Source organism: Pteronotus mesoamericanus, unplaced genomic scaffold, assembly GCF_021234165.1.
Source record: "Pteronotus mesoamericanus isolate MK-2021 breed Mesoamerican mustached bat unplaced genomic scaffold, CSHL_Meso_final scaffold_85, whole genome shotgun sequence".
NCBI lineage: Eukaryota > Metazoa > Chordata > Mammalia > Chiroptera > Mormoopidae > Pteronotus > Pteronotus mesoamericanus.
Window position 1 is genome coordinate 25863814 of NW_026555329.1, and position 20929 is coordinate 25884742.

A 20929-nucleotide genomic window follows, 5' to 3' on the forward strand; every position below is an offset into this window, starting at 1 on the left:
ATATAAGACCTTTGAAAAAATGAACATGTAGCATTAATGCTAGCTGGGCTAAGACATCCTTTTTAGCACTCTGTGCCCCTACGTCTGGAATCTGTAATGAGACACAGGAAGTATTAAAGGGTGTTTTATTTACTTATTTATTTAAAAAATCCAGTGTACTGTCTTTTTCTACTTTTTTAAATTAAAGTACGGTTGACATACCATACTGTATTAGTTTCGGGTGCACAATATAGTAATTCTACACTTACACACCTTATGAGGTAATCACCACGATTTGTCTGGTAACCATCTGTCACCATACAAAGTTACTACGAGATTATTGGTCATATTGCCTGTTGTACATTCCATCCCTGGAGCTTACGTATTTTATAACCGAAAGTTTGTGCCTCTTAATTTTCTGTACCTTTTCCACCCATCCTCCTACACCCTGCCTCCTGGCAACCATCACTTTGTTCTCTGTATCTATGACTCTGTTTCTGTTTTGTTTTGTTTTTCATTTTTTTGTTTTTTAGATTCCACATATAAATGAAATCATATTATGGTTGTCTTTCTCTGACTTAGTTGTTGGTGAGGATGTAGGGCTATGGTATATTGTTTATGTGAAATTCTGGAGGGTAGAGTGGCAGAATATCTCTTTAATAGATTTCTGTTTTTAATTTAAATTTCTAAAATGTTTTAAAATTTTTGGTAAAATACACGTAATGAAAAATTTATCATCTTAACCATTTTTAAGTGTGCGGTTCACTGGCATTAAATACATTTACCAACATCTATCCACAGAACACTTGCATCTAGCAATGGATTTCTTGTTTTTAGCCATAGAAATAATGTAACTTACCATTTTAGTGTGAGCCTCATAGAAACTGTAGAATTGATGACTCTCAGATTCAATAGCTTGTCTTTTAGCAATTAAGCAGGTTGGAAGTGCAACATTATGACTTAACAGAGAAATATGTCATTATATTTATTTTCACTTTTAAGCTCTACTTTTTCAATCCTTTGACTTGGTGAGTCACAGGTTCTTGCAGTCAAATAGTCTAGGGGTAGACTGGAGTTCAAAACTGGAAGTAAGACAAAGGGGTTATTTTGGTTTTTCTACAGTCTTCCAAATGGTATTCCTAAAAGCTTAGTTCTTCTGTTCCCAGATGAAAGAGCCAATAAGCAAGTGGTTAAATAATAGTTCATTCCTTCCTGTTCATAGAGAATGTGTCTCTGTTCCTGGCTGGAGGTGTATGAGCATGGGTGGTGGGTTTAGTGAAAAAAGGGAAGTGGGAAGATGCAGTGGTCTTGGGAAGAAAACCATTAGTTCCTGGTGACTGATATTAAATGAATACAGAGAGGGCCTGAGAACCCCTGTCCATGTGAAGAGTTTAGGCTGCAAGGCTCCTAAGAGGAGAGTGGGGTCAGCGCAGAAGCAAGACCAGGGTGTATGCAGCCACTTGCGCAGAGAGGATCCGCCCTGTGAGGAAGGGTTGTGAATCATACCTATAGCATTAGCTCATTGTAAAATTGCTTCGATCACCTTCCTAGAAAATTTGTATAATGTTTATCTATATTTATCTTTTACTTGTGAGCCAGTTCCTTGGTTCCCATGTACAATAAATTACCGCGATGAGGTGAACTACCTAACCATTATAAATACTATCCATAACTAGGTGATGTGTTGGTGCTGGCTTTTGAGAGCTGGTGTTAGTTTGAAATGGGTCATGGTTGGGTGTTTTACACCATGGAAATTGGCAAACACTACAAATCCATTCCCTTGGGAGCTGGTTATTAAACATTTACCAGCACACCACTGATTAAATTTATTGGCTAGGTGTTAAAAAACCTGTTACACAATTGGTGCATGAAAAGACATTATTTCTATTGGAATGTTGCCAGGGACATTCTTTGCTCATTATTTACTGTAATCTCCCATAGTTGATATTATGAGTCTGACAGCCCAGCAAAGATTTTTTCTAAAAACTCTAATAATCAAGTCACTATTAGTTATTACTTTAAAAATGATACTGCTTACTTTAAAAATTAAACCCTAAACATGACCATACTTATGTGATAAATGGGCCATTTTTTAGCTTGGCATTTTGTCTGATATCTGAATTTGCAAGTATAGCATCTGGCACAAATCATGCCTCTTTTTAATTACACAATCTTTTATTACAAAACCATAAGCATGTAATTCTGTAACATAATAATATCACACTCAAGTACACCATATGACATTTTTAGGTGAAATGTTCAAATTAAAACTATGAATTATTATACCCATATTATTGCCCTACCAACCACACTCTAGCAGGCGTTACTCCTGTGGATGCTGGGTTTTTGCATGTATACTTATATTGCTCTGGAAGCCGTGGCCTCTGATCAGTGATTTTTTCTTTGTATAGTAAAGGCAAGTTATTTTAAAACTCATAAGAAACTTAATAGATCTAAATAACTCAGAAGCTCAGCTAATACATAACATTAAACACCGCACTTACCGCATTACTAGTCATTAAAGTACTGCTGGAAGGCAGTTATAGTAATAACTGAACATTTCTTCAGTGGCTTAGATTTCTACTGCTAATAGTAGCTACCATTTCTCATGTAATGATAATGAGCTAAACATTGTGCCTAGAGCTTTCTAACATTATCCTACTGTACCCTCACTACACTCCTCTCAGGTAGCTACTATCAGTGTTTCCCTGTAACTGATGAGAAAACTCAGTGGGAACGTGACAGAGCTCAGATTTAAATACAGACCTGTCTGATTCCAGAGCCTGTCTCTTGCTCACTGAGTTAGATAAACACAGGAAGATGACGACCGGAGGAGCTCCTAGAGTCCCACGTGGGGACGTAAAGCTCTGTAGGTAGACCTCTTTAAGGGGAGATATTAGAAATTCTTGGGCTTTGAGGATAAAAGAAGGTAGATGTCTTGTTGCTGGGGAATGGCATGCTACATGAAAGCCATTATGTGGGAGATGCCAAGACCTTCCTTGGCTGGTGGGTGAGGCCTCACTGTGCTAGACTCAGCAGTTACGCCGTGGTTATGTGGCTCAGCAGTTGGGCCATATAAAAGAAAATTTAAAAAAATGGATTGTGGCAACTTTAAGTGAAAACTATTTAGGGCAATGGTTGTATGGGACATATCTTCGCCAGATTCTAATGTCTCTCAATGAAGTCAAACCCAGAATTCGGCCTCAGTTGGAATTGCTATAGATTCATCAAAATATAGTTGGGTAGAAGCAGTGAGAAGGGCTTTCCTTAGGAAAGGAATTATAGGAATGTTCATGCAGCCATTTGAATATTTTTTGGAAACTTGGTGAGCAACTTATATTGTACCTTTATTTTAAAAAAGTCATAAAATTTGGCTGAAGGCTACTCTGAGTACAGTTAATGAGAAGTCAGGTATCAGTTTTTGTTGTGCTAGATCCTGGGGTGTATATGAGTTCGAAGCCCACAGGCTCACGATATGGGATAGAGACTTCTGTTTATTAACTGACACTGGTTCCCATGGTCCTCCTGTCCCCTTTGCTGTGCAGAGCTCCTCAGTCTCACACACAGTGCTGCTCTGGGCCGGCCACTGAGATAACTCCATCTTTCTCCTCTGTGCTGCTACCGGCTTACCTACCAGGAACTTCACTGGTCCTAAGTCTGGTTTCTGTGGGCTTCACCTGCCATTTGAAGTCATGGGATCTCTCAGGCACAGTGAGCAAGTAGCATGCCTTTCCTGAGCTGCAATGCTCCTTGTCCTTTTCCGGAACAAGGGGATATAAGCCCTGTCGCAATTCCATCCCTTCTCCAGTGTTGGGTCACTTCCGTCTTGCGTAAGAGTTTTTCAAGTCTTTCCTTGACCCGCTATGGTCGCCTTGACATTCTCACGTCATCAAAACAGTAATCATTCTGAAATTCTTTCTCTCCCCCTATTTCTCTTCCCTCTCTCTCTCTCCCCCTTTCCTTCCACCTGTCTTTCTCTTTCTGTCTCCCACCACCCGGCTCCCCTCACACACTAGAGAAAAAGACGTTTTGTTTCAAACCAAACCTTAGAAATAAAAGGCTGACTGCTAGGAGTGGGGAGAGAATTCCTTTTTGTATTTCCTTATATATTTGCAGACAAATCTAGAACACTGAGGGGGAAATAAACAGAAGATAATCTCTTCCTGTTGGGAGTATGTATCTTCTCAGGCTGACTCCTTTAAACATTTCTCAGTCTATTACTTCAAGTACAATCTTAACACATTTTCTAAATGGGGATGTGTAGTTAGTTGGAATTCCATGTCAGCATCAAATCAGTCATAGTTTGTGGACATTGTTTATTCTTATACTTCAATATTTATATGAACTTCTCATGTTTGTTTTTCTTGGATCAAAAAAATTTGATACTAAGATTAGGAAAAAACCTTAAATAAGCTATTTTTCTTTTTTAATTGTTTCTCTAAAATCTATTGTTTTAACCCACATTCAATGCATCTTAAGGACTGAGAGTAAAGAGTGATAGTTTAAATCAATAGATTTTTGGTTTTAGTTTGGAATTTAAAGAGGAGGAATTCTCATGGAAAGAGCATTGGTTTTAGCTTTTTGGGTGGGATACTTAAAAATATAATTCTTAGGATCATAACTCTTGCAAACGTAGGCTTTTCCCCAGGAGTCAGTACATAGTTTGTCTCATTTGTGTTAGGATTTGTACAGTAGCAGATGCAGTTGGCAACTTGAGCACATTGGCCCTGAATGGCAATCAAATGTCACACTCTTAAGTCTGTCCTGTGGAATAATTCCAAACACAAAACGTGTGTCAGGTTTTCTGTGGCAAAATACCAGTAAGTTTGGAAAATAGTGAACAATGTATTTTCTTCGTGGAGGGATGCAGTGCACATTTTCAAATTAAAATCTCTGAGAAATTTAATAAACTTTTATAGAACAGTCATTTTATATTAACTGCATTTTGTTTTACCTAGATTTTCGAAGTATATTTTATTTATTTATTTTAAATTTTTTATTTATTGATTTTGAAAAGAGAAAGGAAGAGAGAGATGGAAACACTGATGTGGTTTTTTTTTTACCCATTTATGTATTTATTGGTTGATTCCTGTATGTGCCCTGACCAGAGATGGAACCCTCAACCTGGGTCTATCAGGACAATGCCCTAACCACCTGAGCTGCCTGGCCAGGCCCAAATGTATTTTATTATACTACGCTTTTATCCAATGTGTAGTTGGACCTCTTCAGCTAATTTTTGCAGGTACTTATTTTGGAAAACACGGATTTAAACACACATGCCTAGCTAATTTAGTAAATTTTAACATGTTGTTTTTTATACTATGGTTTAATTCTTTTCATACAGTTTCTCTGCTCTACAAGACTCAGATGCAGCGTCACTGCATGGGGGTCCAGTTGAAGACCTCCCACAGTTGGTGGTCCAGTCTGGTATCGCCTGGAATTAAACTTCAGATCTGTAACTGACTTGTATGTCTTGGGAAGGTTATTTAGTCCACAGCTATTTATTGAGCTTTAATTTGTTCACTGAACACGTATTTATTGAGGATTCCTATATTCTTGACAATAGGAATCCAAAAATAAATGAAAAAAAATTCCACTTTTCTAGGACCTTTAATTCTAATAAGAGAGCAGATGGGTAAATAAATTATTTATAGTGTAGTGCCTGACAGATATAAATACCTGGGGTAATTACTCAGGTGTGGGAGTCCCCATCCTGTGGAGTACTCCTGGCCATCACAGATGAAAAAATGAGTTGTTGTTCCAGACATAATTTGTCTGCCAGGAGAAAGGGGTGGTGATTCCCTCTAGTGGAGAGAATGCCCCGAGCCCTTCTCTGAAGTGGCTTTCATTGAGAACGATATGCGCAGGGGTATATAGCATGCGTACAAAGCCTATCAATCTACATCAAAAGGCTATAGATAACAATTGAAGAAACACAGAGATCTGTCTTAGATCAGGGTCTGTCAGACATGTTGACGCCAGATAGTCATTAAGGCATGACTCTGGGGCTCAGGAATTTTCTCCCTGATGTGAAGTCAAACACCTGGTTTTTCCTTATCAGGGCAGCACAAAGCAGAGCAAACTTCAGTGGATACAACGCATTCTTTAGGCCAGATTTCCCACGGGAACCCTCTGTGTTAGCATCGGATTATGCCTGCCTTCAGCATTCCCAGCTTTCTGGACTAACAGGCTCTTTTTCAAGAGCTGGCTCGTGCATTGGGAATTGGTAATTCCCAATACCACACAAAGTAGTCCCCAGCACTCAAGAGGGAGGGATGACTTCTGCTCAGAAGGAGTCAAGAGATACTCACAGCGAGGCAGGAATACTTTTGAAGTTCAGACTGAACAACCATGGAAAATTATCTGTGCCCTGAGAGGTTCATGTGAAAAATCATGTCATGACCTTGAGTTGAGTCAGGGGTTAAATGCCATACTTAATGGGTCATACATGTTAATTTTCTGAGTATCTCTGAGGTGAACCCTGAAGGCATGGGACATCTGGGAAGAGGTGCATATTAGGGGCAGGACTGGGTTTTCTTGGGTGCTCTCTGAGATCTGCAATGGCTGGCTTTCAGGAAGCATGTGAGAGGGAACAGAGATTCTGGCAAATCTCATAGGCTTCTGTGTGTCACACCAAGGATTTGATCTGGAGACAGCCATTCACAGTGTCTGAGGGGCCTAAATAAGGTGATTAATACAATCTCCAGTGCCCGGAATCATAATTATATAATAATACAACTTAATGATAATAATGAAAAATTATAAGAGGCCGTCTTGCTATATGCAAGGCATGACTGCAAATGCTTTCGTGTATTTGCTCAGATTCATTTAGTCATCCCAACAGACTGGTGAAATAGGCACTTTTATTACCTCACACAGATGGGTCAGAGTCAGAATGGGGATTTGAAACCAGGTAGTCTCATCCCTGAGTCCATGTTCTTAGCCCCTGTGGTGTTCTGCCTCTTTGGAATACACTGCAGTGTATGCTCAACAAGTGCTAGTCCCCTTCTTGAGGCATCTGTGTTCCCCTAACATTTACTTCTCAACAGAAATGTTATCCAAACTAATATCTCAAGTGCGTAAGTGGATTTTTAAAAACATGTCGTCTAAAGGCTCAGATATATTGCTTTGTAGTTCATTTTAATTGATTATTGATGTTTGTAGATTTTATCCTTTTTTCTAATTTGTTTATTTTTAAATAAAAATGTTAAAATTACAGTTGGCATGCAATATTATATTAGTTTTAGGAGTACAGCATAGTGGTTAGACATTTATGTGACTTAAGAAGTGATCCCCTGGGTAAGTCTTGCACTCGGCAGACATCATATGTAGTTACCACATTGACATATTCTCTAAGCTGTACTATAGGTCCCTGGGACTACTTTGTAACTGTCAATTTGTGCTTCTAAATCTCTTCACCTTTTTCATCCGGACCTCCAACCCCCAATTCATCTGGAAACCATCATTTTGTTCTCTGGGTCATGAGTTTGTCTGTTTTTTTTTTGCTTGTTTGTTTATTTTGTTTTTTAGATTCCAAATATAAATAGAATCATATGGTATTTGTCTTTCTCTGTCTGACTTATTTCACTTAGCATAATGCCCTCTAGGTCTATCCATGTTGTCACAAATGATAAGATTTCATCCTTGCGTACTGGCTGGCGTGGCTCACTGGATTGAGCACTGGCCTGTGAACCAAAAGGTCACTGGTCCGATTCCCAGTTGGGGCACGTGCCTGGGTTGCAGGCCAAGTCCCCAGTAAGGTGCGCATGAGAGGCAATCACACGTTGTTTCTTTCCCTCTCTTTCCCTCTGTCTAAAAATAAATAAATAAATAGAATATTAAAAAAAATTTCATCCTTGTTATGGCTGAGTCATATTCCATTGTGTATATGTACCACATCATCTTTACCTATTTGTCTTTTGATTGGAGCCTTTAATCCATTACTTTTAAAGTAATTATTGAAAGTTATGTAGTTACTGCAATTTTATTTATTGTTTTCTGATTATTTTTGTAGTTCTTTATTTTTTTTCTTATTCTCTTGCTCTCTCCTCTTGTATGTTGGTGGCTTTCTGTAGTGTTGTGTGTGGATTTTTTTTTCTTGTATCTCTCTTGTATAGTTTTGGTTTGTGGTTACCATGTTCTTCATATACACCAAGCTGTGTTTATAGCAGTCTATTTTAAGTTGATGGTTGCTTAAAGTGGAGCACAGTCTACAATTACTACCATTTTTACCCACCACTCTATGTTTTGTCATTATTTTTTACTTCTTTTGTTTGTGTATGTTTGTGTGTATCTCTTAATTTACTGTTATAATTACATATAATCTGCTTACTTTTGCCTTTTAACCTTTGTACTAGCTTTAGTGTTGGTTGATCCACTACTTTTATAATTTGTTTGCCTTTGTCAGTGAGAATTTTTTTCTTTGCGATATTTTCTTATTCATATTTTAGCATTTTTTCTTCTTATAATATTATAATTATATTATAATAATATAATATTATAATATTGGTTTGGTTGTGATGAACTCCTTCAGCTTTTTAGTGTCTGGGAGATTTCATTCTTAATTGTGTATATTTTCCTGAAAGGTAAGAGACCAACATTCAAAATTTAGGGGACATTTATAGTTATGTCATCATAAACAATGAGAAGTTCGTGGGGTTTTATCATTATAATATTGGTTTGGTTGTGATGAACTCCTTCAGCTTTTTAGTGTCTGGGAGATTTCATTCTTAATTGTGTATATTTTCCTGAAAGGTAAGAGACCAACATTCAAAATTTAGGGGACATTTATAGTTATATCATCATAAACAATGAGAAGTTCTTGGGTTTTTTTTTCCTGTGCCTAGGAAGTTATGGGTGCTGGATATCCATAATATGCTTTTTTATTTAACATGTATTAGAAAGATATTGATATTTTTTCAACTATAGAAATTCTTAGTTTAAAATAGAGTCCTATTTTGTTCTTCCCAAGAGGAGAGGAGTTCTAACCCTGTCATGACTCCTAAGAAAGCCCCAAACACTGAGATATTTGTTGATGGAATACCTTTGGTGTCTGCAAATTAGAGAATGACTTCAGGGTCTCTTTTCTGTATGTGAAACACAGAGATCTAATCAGATTTGTAAAAATTAATTTTATATGTTAAAGGACAGAAATGCGTTGTCCTCAATAGGCTTAGTTTGGAATTTCAGGGCATCAAGTTCCAGGTGTGCGGGGTGTTGACGTTAAATCTGCTCAGCAACACACGAGCAGTGGGTGAAAGGCAGGGACAACTGAGACTGTTAAAAAGCACAGCTCCAAATCAGGCTTTTCATCAGTTGTAGTGTTTGATGGGAGCTATGCTTGAGAGAGCTCCTCTGAAAAAAAGCATTTTATCGGGAGATGAGAGAACTCAGCCCTGAAAACTGCAGAATCAGGGGCAGAAAGACTACCAGGAAGTAGAGGGTGACTGACACTTTCTAAGAGGAAGAGTTCAGGAGGATAAGAATCAGTGTTAGGACATAATTGGAAGTAGAGAAAACTAATTTCACAGATGTATTGTTCTGCCCCCACTGGTGACCTCATCAAATACTCTGACCAGTTTCCTTCCCCCGACCTTCATTCTTGTATTTTTTTTTCCTGCAAACCCTTTGTCATTGATGTCCTATGAACTGGAATTGGTCTCCTCTCCCATCCAGCATTGAAGGCAAGAAACCACAATACATTTATATTATTTTTAAAGGTAAAAACTCCCTTAGTTAGAATTTGATGATCAGTTTTCCTGCCAAGAAACTAAGTGAGTATGTTAATTTTTTTTTTAAGTAGAGGCGGGGGGCGTCTTCTGGCTCATCAGTGCTGTCCAGGAAGCACAGTGATGATTATACAGTTCTATCTGACGGAATGATAGACAGTCGTACCCATTCATTGGGGAGGACATTAAAGGTGAGAATTTGTTTTCAGAGACATAGAGGCAACACTTTCACTAAATATTCCTTTCAGTGAAAAACAAGTTAGAGAACAAACCAGAACTGATATTAATGTACTCTTTTGCATGTCTCCTGTCTTGATTTCATTTTTGTAAAATGAGAGGTGAAATTATTTTTCTTCCTTCTCTGTCAAAGAACTTCACAAATATGATCTTAAACTTTACATCTCTGTGGCCTACAACTTTATCCTTAAGTCTTAATGAAAAATTAAAGATGGTTATTGATAGGGAACAAATTTAAGGATTTGTTCCTAACAATTTTATCTTGCTACTTCAGAACTTACATGGCAGCTTGTATGTAACCTCATGTGACTAAGCAGGATGGATGGAGCTATAACTTATGCTTTTTAAGCATATCTAAGAATTTTTAAAAATGCTATTCTTTTTTACCTCAAATAAGGAGAGTGGTTTTTTCTTAGCTTAATCATAATAAAATCTTCTGGTTTCATGGTACCACAAGGAGTCTATGTATAAGGTAGAGAGTCCTGGGGTGGGGGTTCATGGAAGTCCATTAGATGGAGAGTTTGTCTGGAGTGACTGTAGAAAAGTTGCTCAAGGTCACACAGCTCAGGACATTTGGGATCTGTACTGGGAGGATTTGTACCAGATAATCTGAAAAGTTCCTTTTGTTCATTCTGATAATTTTAAGTGTTATTATATATTATGATTTATTTATTCTATGACCAAATCATGCCTCAGATCCAATAACTTGTTGAAATATGGAAATTATAGTAGAGTACTAACGTATCTTCTCAACGTTCGTGAATATTTGCTCTTCACAGGAACATTGCAGTGTCTGCCATGACTAGAATTTAGACAGGGTTACATTCCATTATCCTCTTCCAGCCTTACATTGGACATGCTAGACAGTTGTGGGTGAGAGTGTGTGTGTGTGTGTGTGTGTGTGTGTGTATCCTTATAATCAGCCAGCATTGCTACCTTGCATATTCTGACAGAAAAACACCCTCTTATGATAAATACAATCTTCCCAATTAAAGCAAATAAGGATCCTTTTCTGCCAGCAGGGAAAAAAAATGCCTTAATGGGATTAAGAACTTTAGAAGAACTAGCCTTTTACTGTGCTGTTTTGGAGTCTTTCTGCCTCACTTATTTTTGTAAAGGGAGAGATAAAAGCTATTTTTTCTTTTTTAAGAATTTCACAAATAGGAGCTTAAAAAGATAGTGGTCAAGTGTTCTCATTACTAGCACTGATGGAGGAAGAAGATCTGAGATTCAGTACAATGTTCAGTATCTCAGATGCCATTTCCTGCCTTCGTTTGTTTTCTGTGAGAAGAACTATGGCAGGCAGTTAAAGTTTTAATTGATTGGCTAAATGATTAATGAAGGTAAAATTTGTCAGCTTTGATGCCCAAAAACTGTGCATTATTTTTCCTGCTTATGACTATTAATGGCAGTTTATAATAATAATAGTTGTAGAGTAATCTTGTGTACTCAATAATAACAATGCCTACAGCTTTAATCTTATTTATCTTATTTAAATGAAACTAAAGAATTGGAAAAAAGTAGACATAATGACTTGTCTTAATTCTGGAATTGATTTAATTTGTTGTTTTCTCAAAAACGTATGTAATGTTTTATTTAGCTAATAACAGGTTAAAAGATAAGGTATATTTTACAGTGAAGGTAACTTAGTGAAATGTAAGTTTGACCTATTTTGAGGAAGATAACTTTAGACTAGACTAACTAGAAGATCTCTGGTGGGAGGGACTGTTTCTTATTCACCAAAATAACCTTGTTTGCCTAGCAAATATTAGGTGGTCCAGAACTATTTTTTGAATGAATTAATGTAATATTGTGTGATTCCCCAATAACTACCTATAATGAGATTGTATAGGGTCACTAATTCCTCTTCTCATTTTACAAGTGAATTGAATATCCTTTTATTACTACTTATTGTTATTATTTACAGTTTAGAAAACAAATTTCAGTAATACTTTTTAATTAAACAGAAAATGGATGATTTATGAATAAATGTAATTGAGAGCAGTCACCTTTCAAAGCATGAGGTGAAAGAGTAAAAACAGTTTTTATAGTTAGGCATAAATTATAGGTAATAATCAGCATAGAAATGATTTAGTTTAATAACCATTACTTGGTACATTATGCTGGGTAGTTATATGATCCTATTAATGCTTTGGATTTTCATCTCTTTACTTTCTGAGCAGTTTCGCAGTGTCCTGTTGGACTGTAGCAGTCCTATGAGGGAGGAAGAGGAAGTGGTATTCTCACTGGGATATGAATGGAGGCACAGAATGGAACTCCAGCAGAGGGTCGTCCCAGCCATTTGCAAGTTGGTGACAGATAATTATAAATGACTTCTTTCCATATTTGATTCTTTGTAACTGCATATTTCAACCTTCACTAAATTCACAGTTGCAGTAATAGATGTCATAAAAGAAGAGGCATAAAGCCCAGAAAAAGAACATTGAATTTAGCACATGACCTCTTGGTTACAGTTTAGACTTCAAGAGGTTGGAAGATTAGGTAAAATATTATGAAATCCCACACTGAGAACTCTGTTAAGTAGTGTGTGACCTTACGCAAATAAGGTCTTTCTGTTCTAATATCAGAACTTTGGAATTTGCTTATCCTCAATTCAGTTTCTCTAGGATTTCAAGGTTGTTGAAGAAAAATAGTATTTATTTTCAAAATGACGAGTTGTTCAAATTAAACGTAATCAACTCACATTAACAACAGTCACACACCTATTTATAGTAACTATCCATCATTCCGCTTTTGTTGAAAAGGTCCTATGTTGTATTCTAAATAAATGTGAATGAAAAGAGTACAGTCTCTAAGATTATAAAAACCTTTAAAATCCAACTAAAAACCGAAGACCAAGAAAGCAATGTTGAAGTAGAAAGTGGGTGTGGCTTAGGTAGAAGATATCAGAAAAGGGAAAGCTGGCTGGTGTTGGTGAGTGCCCAAACAGGTTAACAGTGCGGTGCTGACATCATCTCATGGAATGAGTCGTGTTTAACAAAAATGTGTGCTCTTCTCTTCCTTTGACATATGGCTCTAGAGGTGAATTCCAGGATCAGGATGGGAAAAAAAAAGGAATAGCAATGATAAAATAAAAAATGCTTTACAATCTTCAGCTCCCCGTTTATTGTAGACCCTAAACTCGTTTGACTAACTTTGACTATATAATTATTCTGAGGAGATGTGAAGTCATCAATCCAGTGGCAGAATTCATATTGTCCTAGGCCGCTGAATTCTGTTATTCATAATTGGAGCTGATGTTTGTTCTGCGCTTTATGCCAGGTCCACTGCTAAATGCTTTATGTAAAGTATCTATGAATTCTCAAAACAACACTTTGAAATATATATATTATTTTACAGTCAAGGGCATTGACATTTATGGAAGTTAGTAACTTGCTAAAGTATTTCTCAATTATGTATTTTAGGTATGATATATGAAAAATTCCACAAGAAATCTGAGGGTTGGGAATGGTTATTGCTTTATGATGCACATGAAAATTGTTTAGCAGTTCAAGGCAGGAAATGAAGGATGATGTGAAGTATAATAATGAATTCATTTGGAATTTGCTTGCCCTTTTGTATTGATTATAATAATTGTTTGAACTGAATTTTCTTGGGACACCAGCTTTAGAATCAGACAGAGCTAACTTTAAATATCAGCTTTGCCACTTGTTAATTTTGTACCTTTCTAAACAGGTTATTTAAATGTACTGTTCCTCAGTTTTCTCATTTGGTAAATGGGCATAGTATTTTCCTCCTGCACGTCTATTACAAATACATGAATCCGCAGTCTTCATGGATTCCACATTTGCAAATTCACCTACTTTATAAATTTTGTTTGTAACCCCCAAATCAATACACATAATACTTCCACAGTTATTTGTAGATATGTGCAGAGCAGTGAAAATTTGAGTCACCTGACCACTAGCTGAGGTTGAACAAGATGACATTCTGCCTTCCTATTTCGTTCCTTGTATTGTCAACAAGTGTCCTTTTCATTGTCTAGTTAACACCATGATTTTTGCATTTTTGTGCTTTTAATTGGTGATTTTACTGTTTAAAATAGTAAAGAAGTGCTGGCTGGTGATCCTCTGTACAAGAAGGCTGGGTGTGCCCTGTGGAGGGAATAGATGTGTTAAACTCATTCAAGTTTGAGTTGTGATGCTCTTGGCCAGAAGTTCAATGTTAATGAATCAACAATATATTAACTAAGGTGTTTTTAAACTGAAGCACACATAAAACAACATTATGTATTAATCTGTTAACAAAGATACTGACCAGAGGCTTGCAGGAGCCTAACACTGTGTTTTCCCTGGGAGAAGTGGTTTGGTATTCACTAATTTAGTGTTAACAACTTTATACAACTACTGCGAATAGAAAGAGTTGACTCTGTAATAAATGATCAGTACATCACTTTCAGCTTTCTCAGTTTTCCTTCTGGTCTTTGACAAAGAAACACCTGTGAGAGAGTTGGGGATATTTTTAATTATTTCAACAGGACAATGAACACTGAAATAACACAATCTTTTCCTTTTTAGCTTCCAGAGACCCTTATAACAACTTGTCATAAAATATTACTTGTTATTAAAAGTTCAGTTTTGGATACTAGACTAAAGTGTCTTTCAGGATGACTTTATGTTATCAGAAAGTAAATATTTTCAGCTTAGCAGGCAATATAGTCTCTGTCACAACTATTTGACTCTGCCATTATGGTGTAAAATGAATATGTAAATGAATGGTTATGATTGTGTTTCAATAAAAATTTATTTACAAATTTGGGCAGCTGTCTGGATTTGGCTTGTGAGCTGTAGTTTGCAGACTCTTGATTTAGTGTAACATTGGTTCTTGGTTTATATTATTTATGAGTTTACTAGAAGACCTATAAACCATAGAAAGTAAATAAAAAAAAATTTCATAACTATGTTTCTCTGTTGATAGAACTGGTAATGATAATAGTTACATGTGGTGAATATGTATTAAATGCTAGGCACTGTGTTAGCTGCTTTATATATATTTTATTTTCTCAGAATAGTTATATGAGATAATACTATAATTATCTCATTTTTCAGAGGCAAGAACTGAGGCCTGAAGAGGTGAAGTAACTCACTAAAGGTCACAGACTTAGAAAGTAGTACAATCTGGTCCCTTATTTTGACCTTGTAGCCAGCATGCAATATTCTTTGCCTAACCTTTTCTTATTTTCTGATATTTTACTAACTTGGGGATGTTGATCTCAGAATTGGGAGTTCATTGTATAGCATCTTAAGCTTTCCTGAAAAAAAAAACCCTTATATTTATTTAGTGATTAAGTAGATGAATGTGGATTTTAGCTCTATTTTTTTTTAATTTTTCAAAATTAGCATGTTTTTATTTTTTGGTAAGTTTCCAAATGTATTCTAAAAGGTGAATCAGCCTAGATGTGAGGCTTTGCGGCTTCGCCGTCTGCTGGGAGATTTGTTTTTCTTCATTGGATAATTTGAAGGTTTTATTTTGTTCTTGTTTCTATAATATCCTGATTAAAGGATTAGAAGCCCTTTGCTATGATTGAGTCAGTAATACCACATTGAGCACAGAGCCACGCACTCAGGGGACATAGATTTGCATTTGTTGAATGAACCATAACTTAGCAGCAGCAATACCTTCTTTTCTGAAATTTTGTCAACTACTAATCACATTACTCATGATTTCTGGGCACAGTTCTCAGAATTAGCAGAAAACTTGACTTGAGTAATAAGAAGTAGGTTCTGGAAATGACGAGGTTGGAGGTATAAGTATTGAAAAAAATGACTCATGGCTCCAGTGTGGAGACATTTTTTTAGCTACTGCATGTGAAGTACCCCCTAAAAGTTTAATTCTTATTCACTGGATCAACCTTTTATTTGGACTTAGTATTTGGCAGCTACAACTAGGAATCCAAAAATGATCCTTGTTTTCTGGAAGCTCAAAGCCTCATATCAACTGCTATGTGGTATTTATGCCTATGTCTATATCTCTCTCTCCCTCTCTTTATATATATCTTTAATGTATGTATTATGAGAAGAGTATTGTAGGAGCACAGAGGGAGGCAACACCAGCTGCCTGGTTGGTTGGAGCAGGGAGGTCTGCTATAAAAAGGGTCATTTTTGAATTAGGAATGGGAGTTTTCCAAATAGAGTTGGTGGGTTGGTCAACATCTCTGGAGAAAGAAGACCGCAGCAACAAGAAAGAGGATGAAATATTTTGGTAATGATAGGAATTTTCGTTATGCTTGGAATAGGGCAGGGCAAGGGATGAGGCTGGTAAACTGGTTGGGGCCAGATTGTGAAGTGCAAGTAGTGATTAGGGAAACTTTGGAAAGGTTTAATGGGGATGTGACATGAACAGGGCTTTATAAAAATAATTCTGGTGACAGTGTAAAGGGGGGGAAATAGATGGAGTCGAGTGACTAGGGTGTTATACATTCTTCTGCCTTCCAGCTTTCTCCTGTGCTTCCGGGGAGTATCTAGAGATGAAGAACCAGGTATGCAGTAAGTGTGGTGAAGGCACCTACTCCTTGGGCAGTGGCATCAAATTTGATGAATGGGATGAACTGCCTGCAGGATTCTCCAACGTTGCAACATTCATGGACACTGTGGTTGGCCCTTCTGACACCAGGCCAGATGGCTGTAACAAGTAAGAACCCAAAGGAACCTTTGGATCTTGATTGAACAGTTGAAGGGTGTAGTTGCTCTTTTCTAAAAAGAGGTTGAGAATAATCTTGGTACTGATTGGACTTACAGATAAACTATTTACAAAGAATCATGTTTTTTTGGACAGTCATTACAAATAACGTATCTTAATTTTTATGAAGTTAAAATAATTGTTCTCAGGACGTAATAGATACCATATGCAAAAATGTGATAAAGCTATTATAAAAGCAAGTTAATTTTCTAGTAATATATGTATAACTACACTTAAGCCAGTGGTATATCTACAAACAGTTCTCTGATTTTTCAAGTATTTTTCTCTTTCTTTGAAAGAAAGAATGCATAGCCTTCATTTAGATACTTGATTATTTTCTATAAGAGAGAGTGGGCTTAATATGTGAAATGGAAAGCTCATTTGCTTAATTCCTACCTTGTATAGGAGATTATTAGCTTTGCCTATGACACTGATGGAGGAATGTGAATTATTTTGAAAATAACAAAACAAAATGTTTATCTTTGGTCTGTACTCCTTTCAATTCTTTTGCGTCAGCTATATAACATTTCCTTTTACACAGCCACATTATTAAACTTTAGGCCTCTGACTACCTTCTGACAAGGAACTCAAACGTTTTCCCATGAGCTCGAGGTGCTGGAACTTATTTAGCTATACTAGGAGATACGCTCCTTCCCTCCTGCCCTCTACCCCCTCAGTTTTGTATAGATTTGGATGTTCAACTAGAGTTCTTTTCTCAGCCTGTAAAATTTCCTTCATTACTTTTTACAGATATGCTGCTCCAAAATTCTATCAGCTTTTGTTTACCTATAATCTTTATTTATCTTTATTTCGGCCTCATTTTTGAAAAATATCTTTTGGACATAGGATTAATTCATTGTGTTTATCTTTTATATTTGTTGATTATATTTGTAAGAGCTGTCTTAATTACTTGTCTGTTTCTTTGGAATGTCTTTTTTTCTCAATTAAGGGTCAGATTTTCTCATTTCTTTGCCTCTTTTTTAAATTTTATTTGATCCTGGGCATTGCAAATATTAAGATGTAGGGAAAGTATATATCTATTTTTTTCACTTCAAGGGTGTTGAATTTGTTTCTAGGTCATAACCTTAACTCTTGGGCAGGAGTTGGCAAAACTAGGCCTGTGAGTCCTCCCTCTGTTATTGCAAATCAAGTTGCCTTGGAACACAGCGACACCCAATTATTTATGTATTGTCTATGGCTGCTTTGGAGCTATAGTGGCAGAGTTAAGAATTGCAAAAGATAGGTTTCTAAATGCCAAAAATACTTACCCTCTAACCCTTTATGAAAAAGTTTGCTCACACCAGCTCTAGGGTGTGGCCTTCCTAAGGTGTGGCAATTCTGAAAGTTTAAGTGGCTGTTCAACAGGTTATCATGCTTTTTCCTCCCTGGCTGGTTTTGAGCTCCAGTGAATCCCATTAAAGCCATCTCTCTGATTTCTCAGCTTTGCAGTAGCTGCTAGGTCTGCACACTCATTCCAGCCCCAAGCCCAGCACCAACAGAGAAACTCTACGGATTTCTAGACCCACTATTTTCTCTGATTTTCATCCCTAGAAATTCCAGCTGCCCCAAACATTCATCTCTGTTCCTCAGATCAGTGAGATCACTGTGCTTTGCTTGGGTGCCACTTCCCGGTGTCATGGTTTGGGAAGTGTCCTGAGGAATGGAGCCAAGGTCAAGCTGGGCTTTATCTCATATGTTTCCCTGCTCTCAGGAATTTTAGTCCTGTACTTCCTATTGTCAATGCCTAAAATGACTCATGTATTTAGTTTAGTTTAATAGATGGTTAGAGAGAAAGGGCAAATCCAGTACCAGTTAGTCATGTTGGGATGTAGAAGTCTCAGTCTTTTATTCTTATTTTTTTCTGGTAGAAAAAAAAGAAGGAATCTGCCAAAATCTCACTTTTATCATCTAGATAAAAAGTTAAATCTGAAGAGAAGTATGTTAAGTTGTGCTATCATACAGTTTGGTTGGAATTCCCGCCCCCCCCATATTTGACATATAACTCATTAGGTTAATTCTAATGTAATCTAACCTTATGGTTAGATTTACAACCCAAATTTTGTTCACCAGTGTATTTTCTTAATTTTTCATCTTGTTTTATAGATAAAAATTCCAGACCTTACCTCATTATATGCTATGAAACTGTGATCTATAGTTTATTTAGGTTTATTACTTTTTTAAAATTTTCCATGACCATTTAGTCCCCTTATTCTCCCCTGTCCCAGTCACCACGCTGTTGTCCATGTCCATGAGTCCTTTTTCTTTTTGTTCAATCCCTTCGCCACCTACCTTCCCCTTCCCCTTAGCTGTCATCCTGTTCTCTCTCTGTTTAGGTTCATTTTAAATGGGCTTTTTCTAGAACTATGTCTTCTCTCTTATCAAGGATACTCTTTCCCCCCACTACCCTGTGTATGTGGTAATACATTAAATTTCCGATGCTTTTTGAGAGAAATAATTCTACCCAAGGCTAGTGGAATTAGTGATTATCTCTTTAGTGATCAAATTTTTGGTGAAAAATAGCAGTTTCATAGCAAATCGATCTTACCAAGATTTAGGAAGTCATGTGCCGTAAAGAAATGAATCTTTTTCCCATATTGGTGTCGGCCTTGGAGTTCCAGAAAAGCTTCTGGCCTTCCCTGCTGTGCCTTGCGGATGGAACTAACTTTTGAATCTGAGTTGCATAACTTGTAAACAGAAGAGGTTTTTGAATGCTGACGTAAAATGTCTGTTGGTTTTGTTTCTGCAGCTCTTCTTGGGTCCCCCGCGGAAATTACATAGAGTCAAATCGTGATGACTGCACTGTATCTCTGATCTATGCTGTGCACCTTAAGAAGTCAGGTTATGTCTTCTTTGAGTACCAGTATGTCGACAACAACATCTTCTTTGAGTTCTTTGTAAGGCCTTTTATATTCTGAAATTTACTTTTTAAGGGACATTCATGTAAAATTTACCTTAATCCATTGTTTCCATGACACTTTATGCCTCCTCAGTTTGTGTGTGTGTGTGTGTTAACTGAACCTTTTGAAACTGAAAGAAAACTTTGCTTTTTTCTATAGTATTTTATTTTCTAGTAAATAATGTTTCTTTACTTCTGAGCTTTTGCCTTGTAGAGTAACAGTTGTTTAACTTTTGGTTATGATCATTAGATAACTATTTGGTGTAGACTTTTTGTGTGACAAATGTTTTCTCTAAGGTTCTCTTATGATTTTTTGTTCTCTTGTGATTTTTTGTAGAATCTGTAGCTACAAAAAATTGTTAAAAATGTCTTTACCGATTTCAGTTTTGTTTTAAAAGGTTTGTTTTTCCCTCTGCAGTTTCAAACATTTGACTTATTTAAGTGTACTCATGGGTAGTATTTCAGAAGTAGAAGTGGATGTATGTTTCTGATTCTGTCAGTTTTGTACAATAGGAAGGAATAACGGATGGGACCATTGATGTCTCTGGCAAAAGATTAAATAGCATTACAGAACACAGGATAAAATAGTAGTCTAACAGAATAGACTGTTATCTTTAAAATTATTTAACTGTTTTATATAAACTATAACTAATGTAGCAAATACTTGTCGTGGCAGTGATGCAAATGTTTGAGAAAATGTTTTCAGATAGACCTCGCATATTAAAAAAAAAGTGTGTGTTGCGCAAATAGCTAGCAAAATGTCTTGTAAAATGTTTCTGTAGTACAGATTTCAGGAGGAAGTGTACTAGCAATTCTAAATCAAATACATATTGCTCTTGATAATGGAAATTTCTAAATCAAAAGTTTGGGAGGAAGAGAAATTTTTGATGGAAGTGTGAACCTTAGATTTGAAGTCAGGAGATTCTGGCTCTAGTCCCATCTTTGCAAGTGCTAGCTGTGTGTTGTTGGGCAATTAAGCTAACTTTTCAGCCCTCAGCATTTACTTTTGTAAAGTGGATTGTGTGACAAGACCTTTAAAGGAGCCCTCCTGGCTCTAATATTCTTTGATGAGTTTAAGATGTTAAGCAACATTACAACAGATTTGCTTCTTAAGCTGCATTTTGTTTGCAAAACACTTCTCAAAGTGAGTTATTACCTATTTTATGGGACAGTTTTGCAATATTACTGAATCTAAAATAAAGTTAAGAAGCAAGGTAACTATATAATTATTTGAATAAACACTTCGTTTTACATAATCTGCTAAGTGCTTTGAGAGTTGTCAATGAAGGCACTCCAGAGGCATGAAGTTTCAATTACTTCCTTTCAACAATGCCTCTGTTCTTCTGGTTATAGACTGAAAAGGCACAGCACGTTCTTATTCCTTCTTTTT

The 20929-nt window shown here is 36.5% G+C and overlaps 1 protein-coding gene across 2 annotated transcripts in view; it reads left to right on the top strand.

The window, feature by feature from the left end:
- ELAPOR2 (endosome-lysosome associated apoptosis and autophagy regulator family member 2) overlaps positions 1–20929 on the top strand; it is a 182602-nt gene that overhangs the window by 87307 nt on the left and 74366 nt on the right. For both annotated transcript variants that reach the window (XM_054564617.1, XM_054564616.1), the window contains exons 3-4: positions 16400–16595; positions 19390–19537. In XM_054564617.1, the coding sequence (XP_054420592.1) occupies positions 16400–16595; positions 19390–19537 (344 nt within the window). The remainder of the gene's footprint in view (positions 1–16399; positions 16596–19389; positions 19538–20929) is intronic.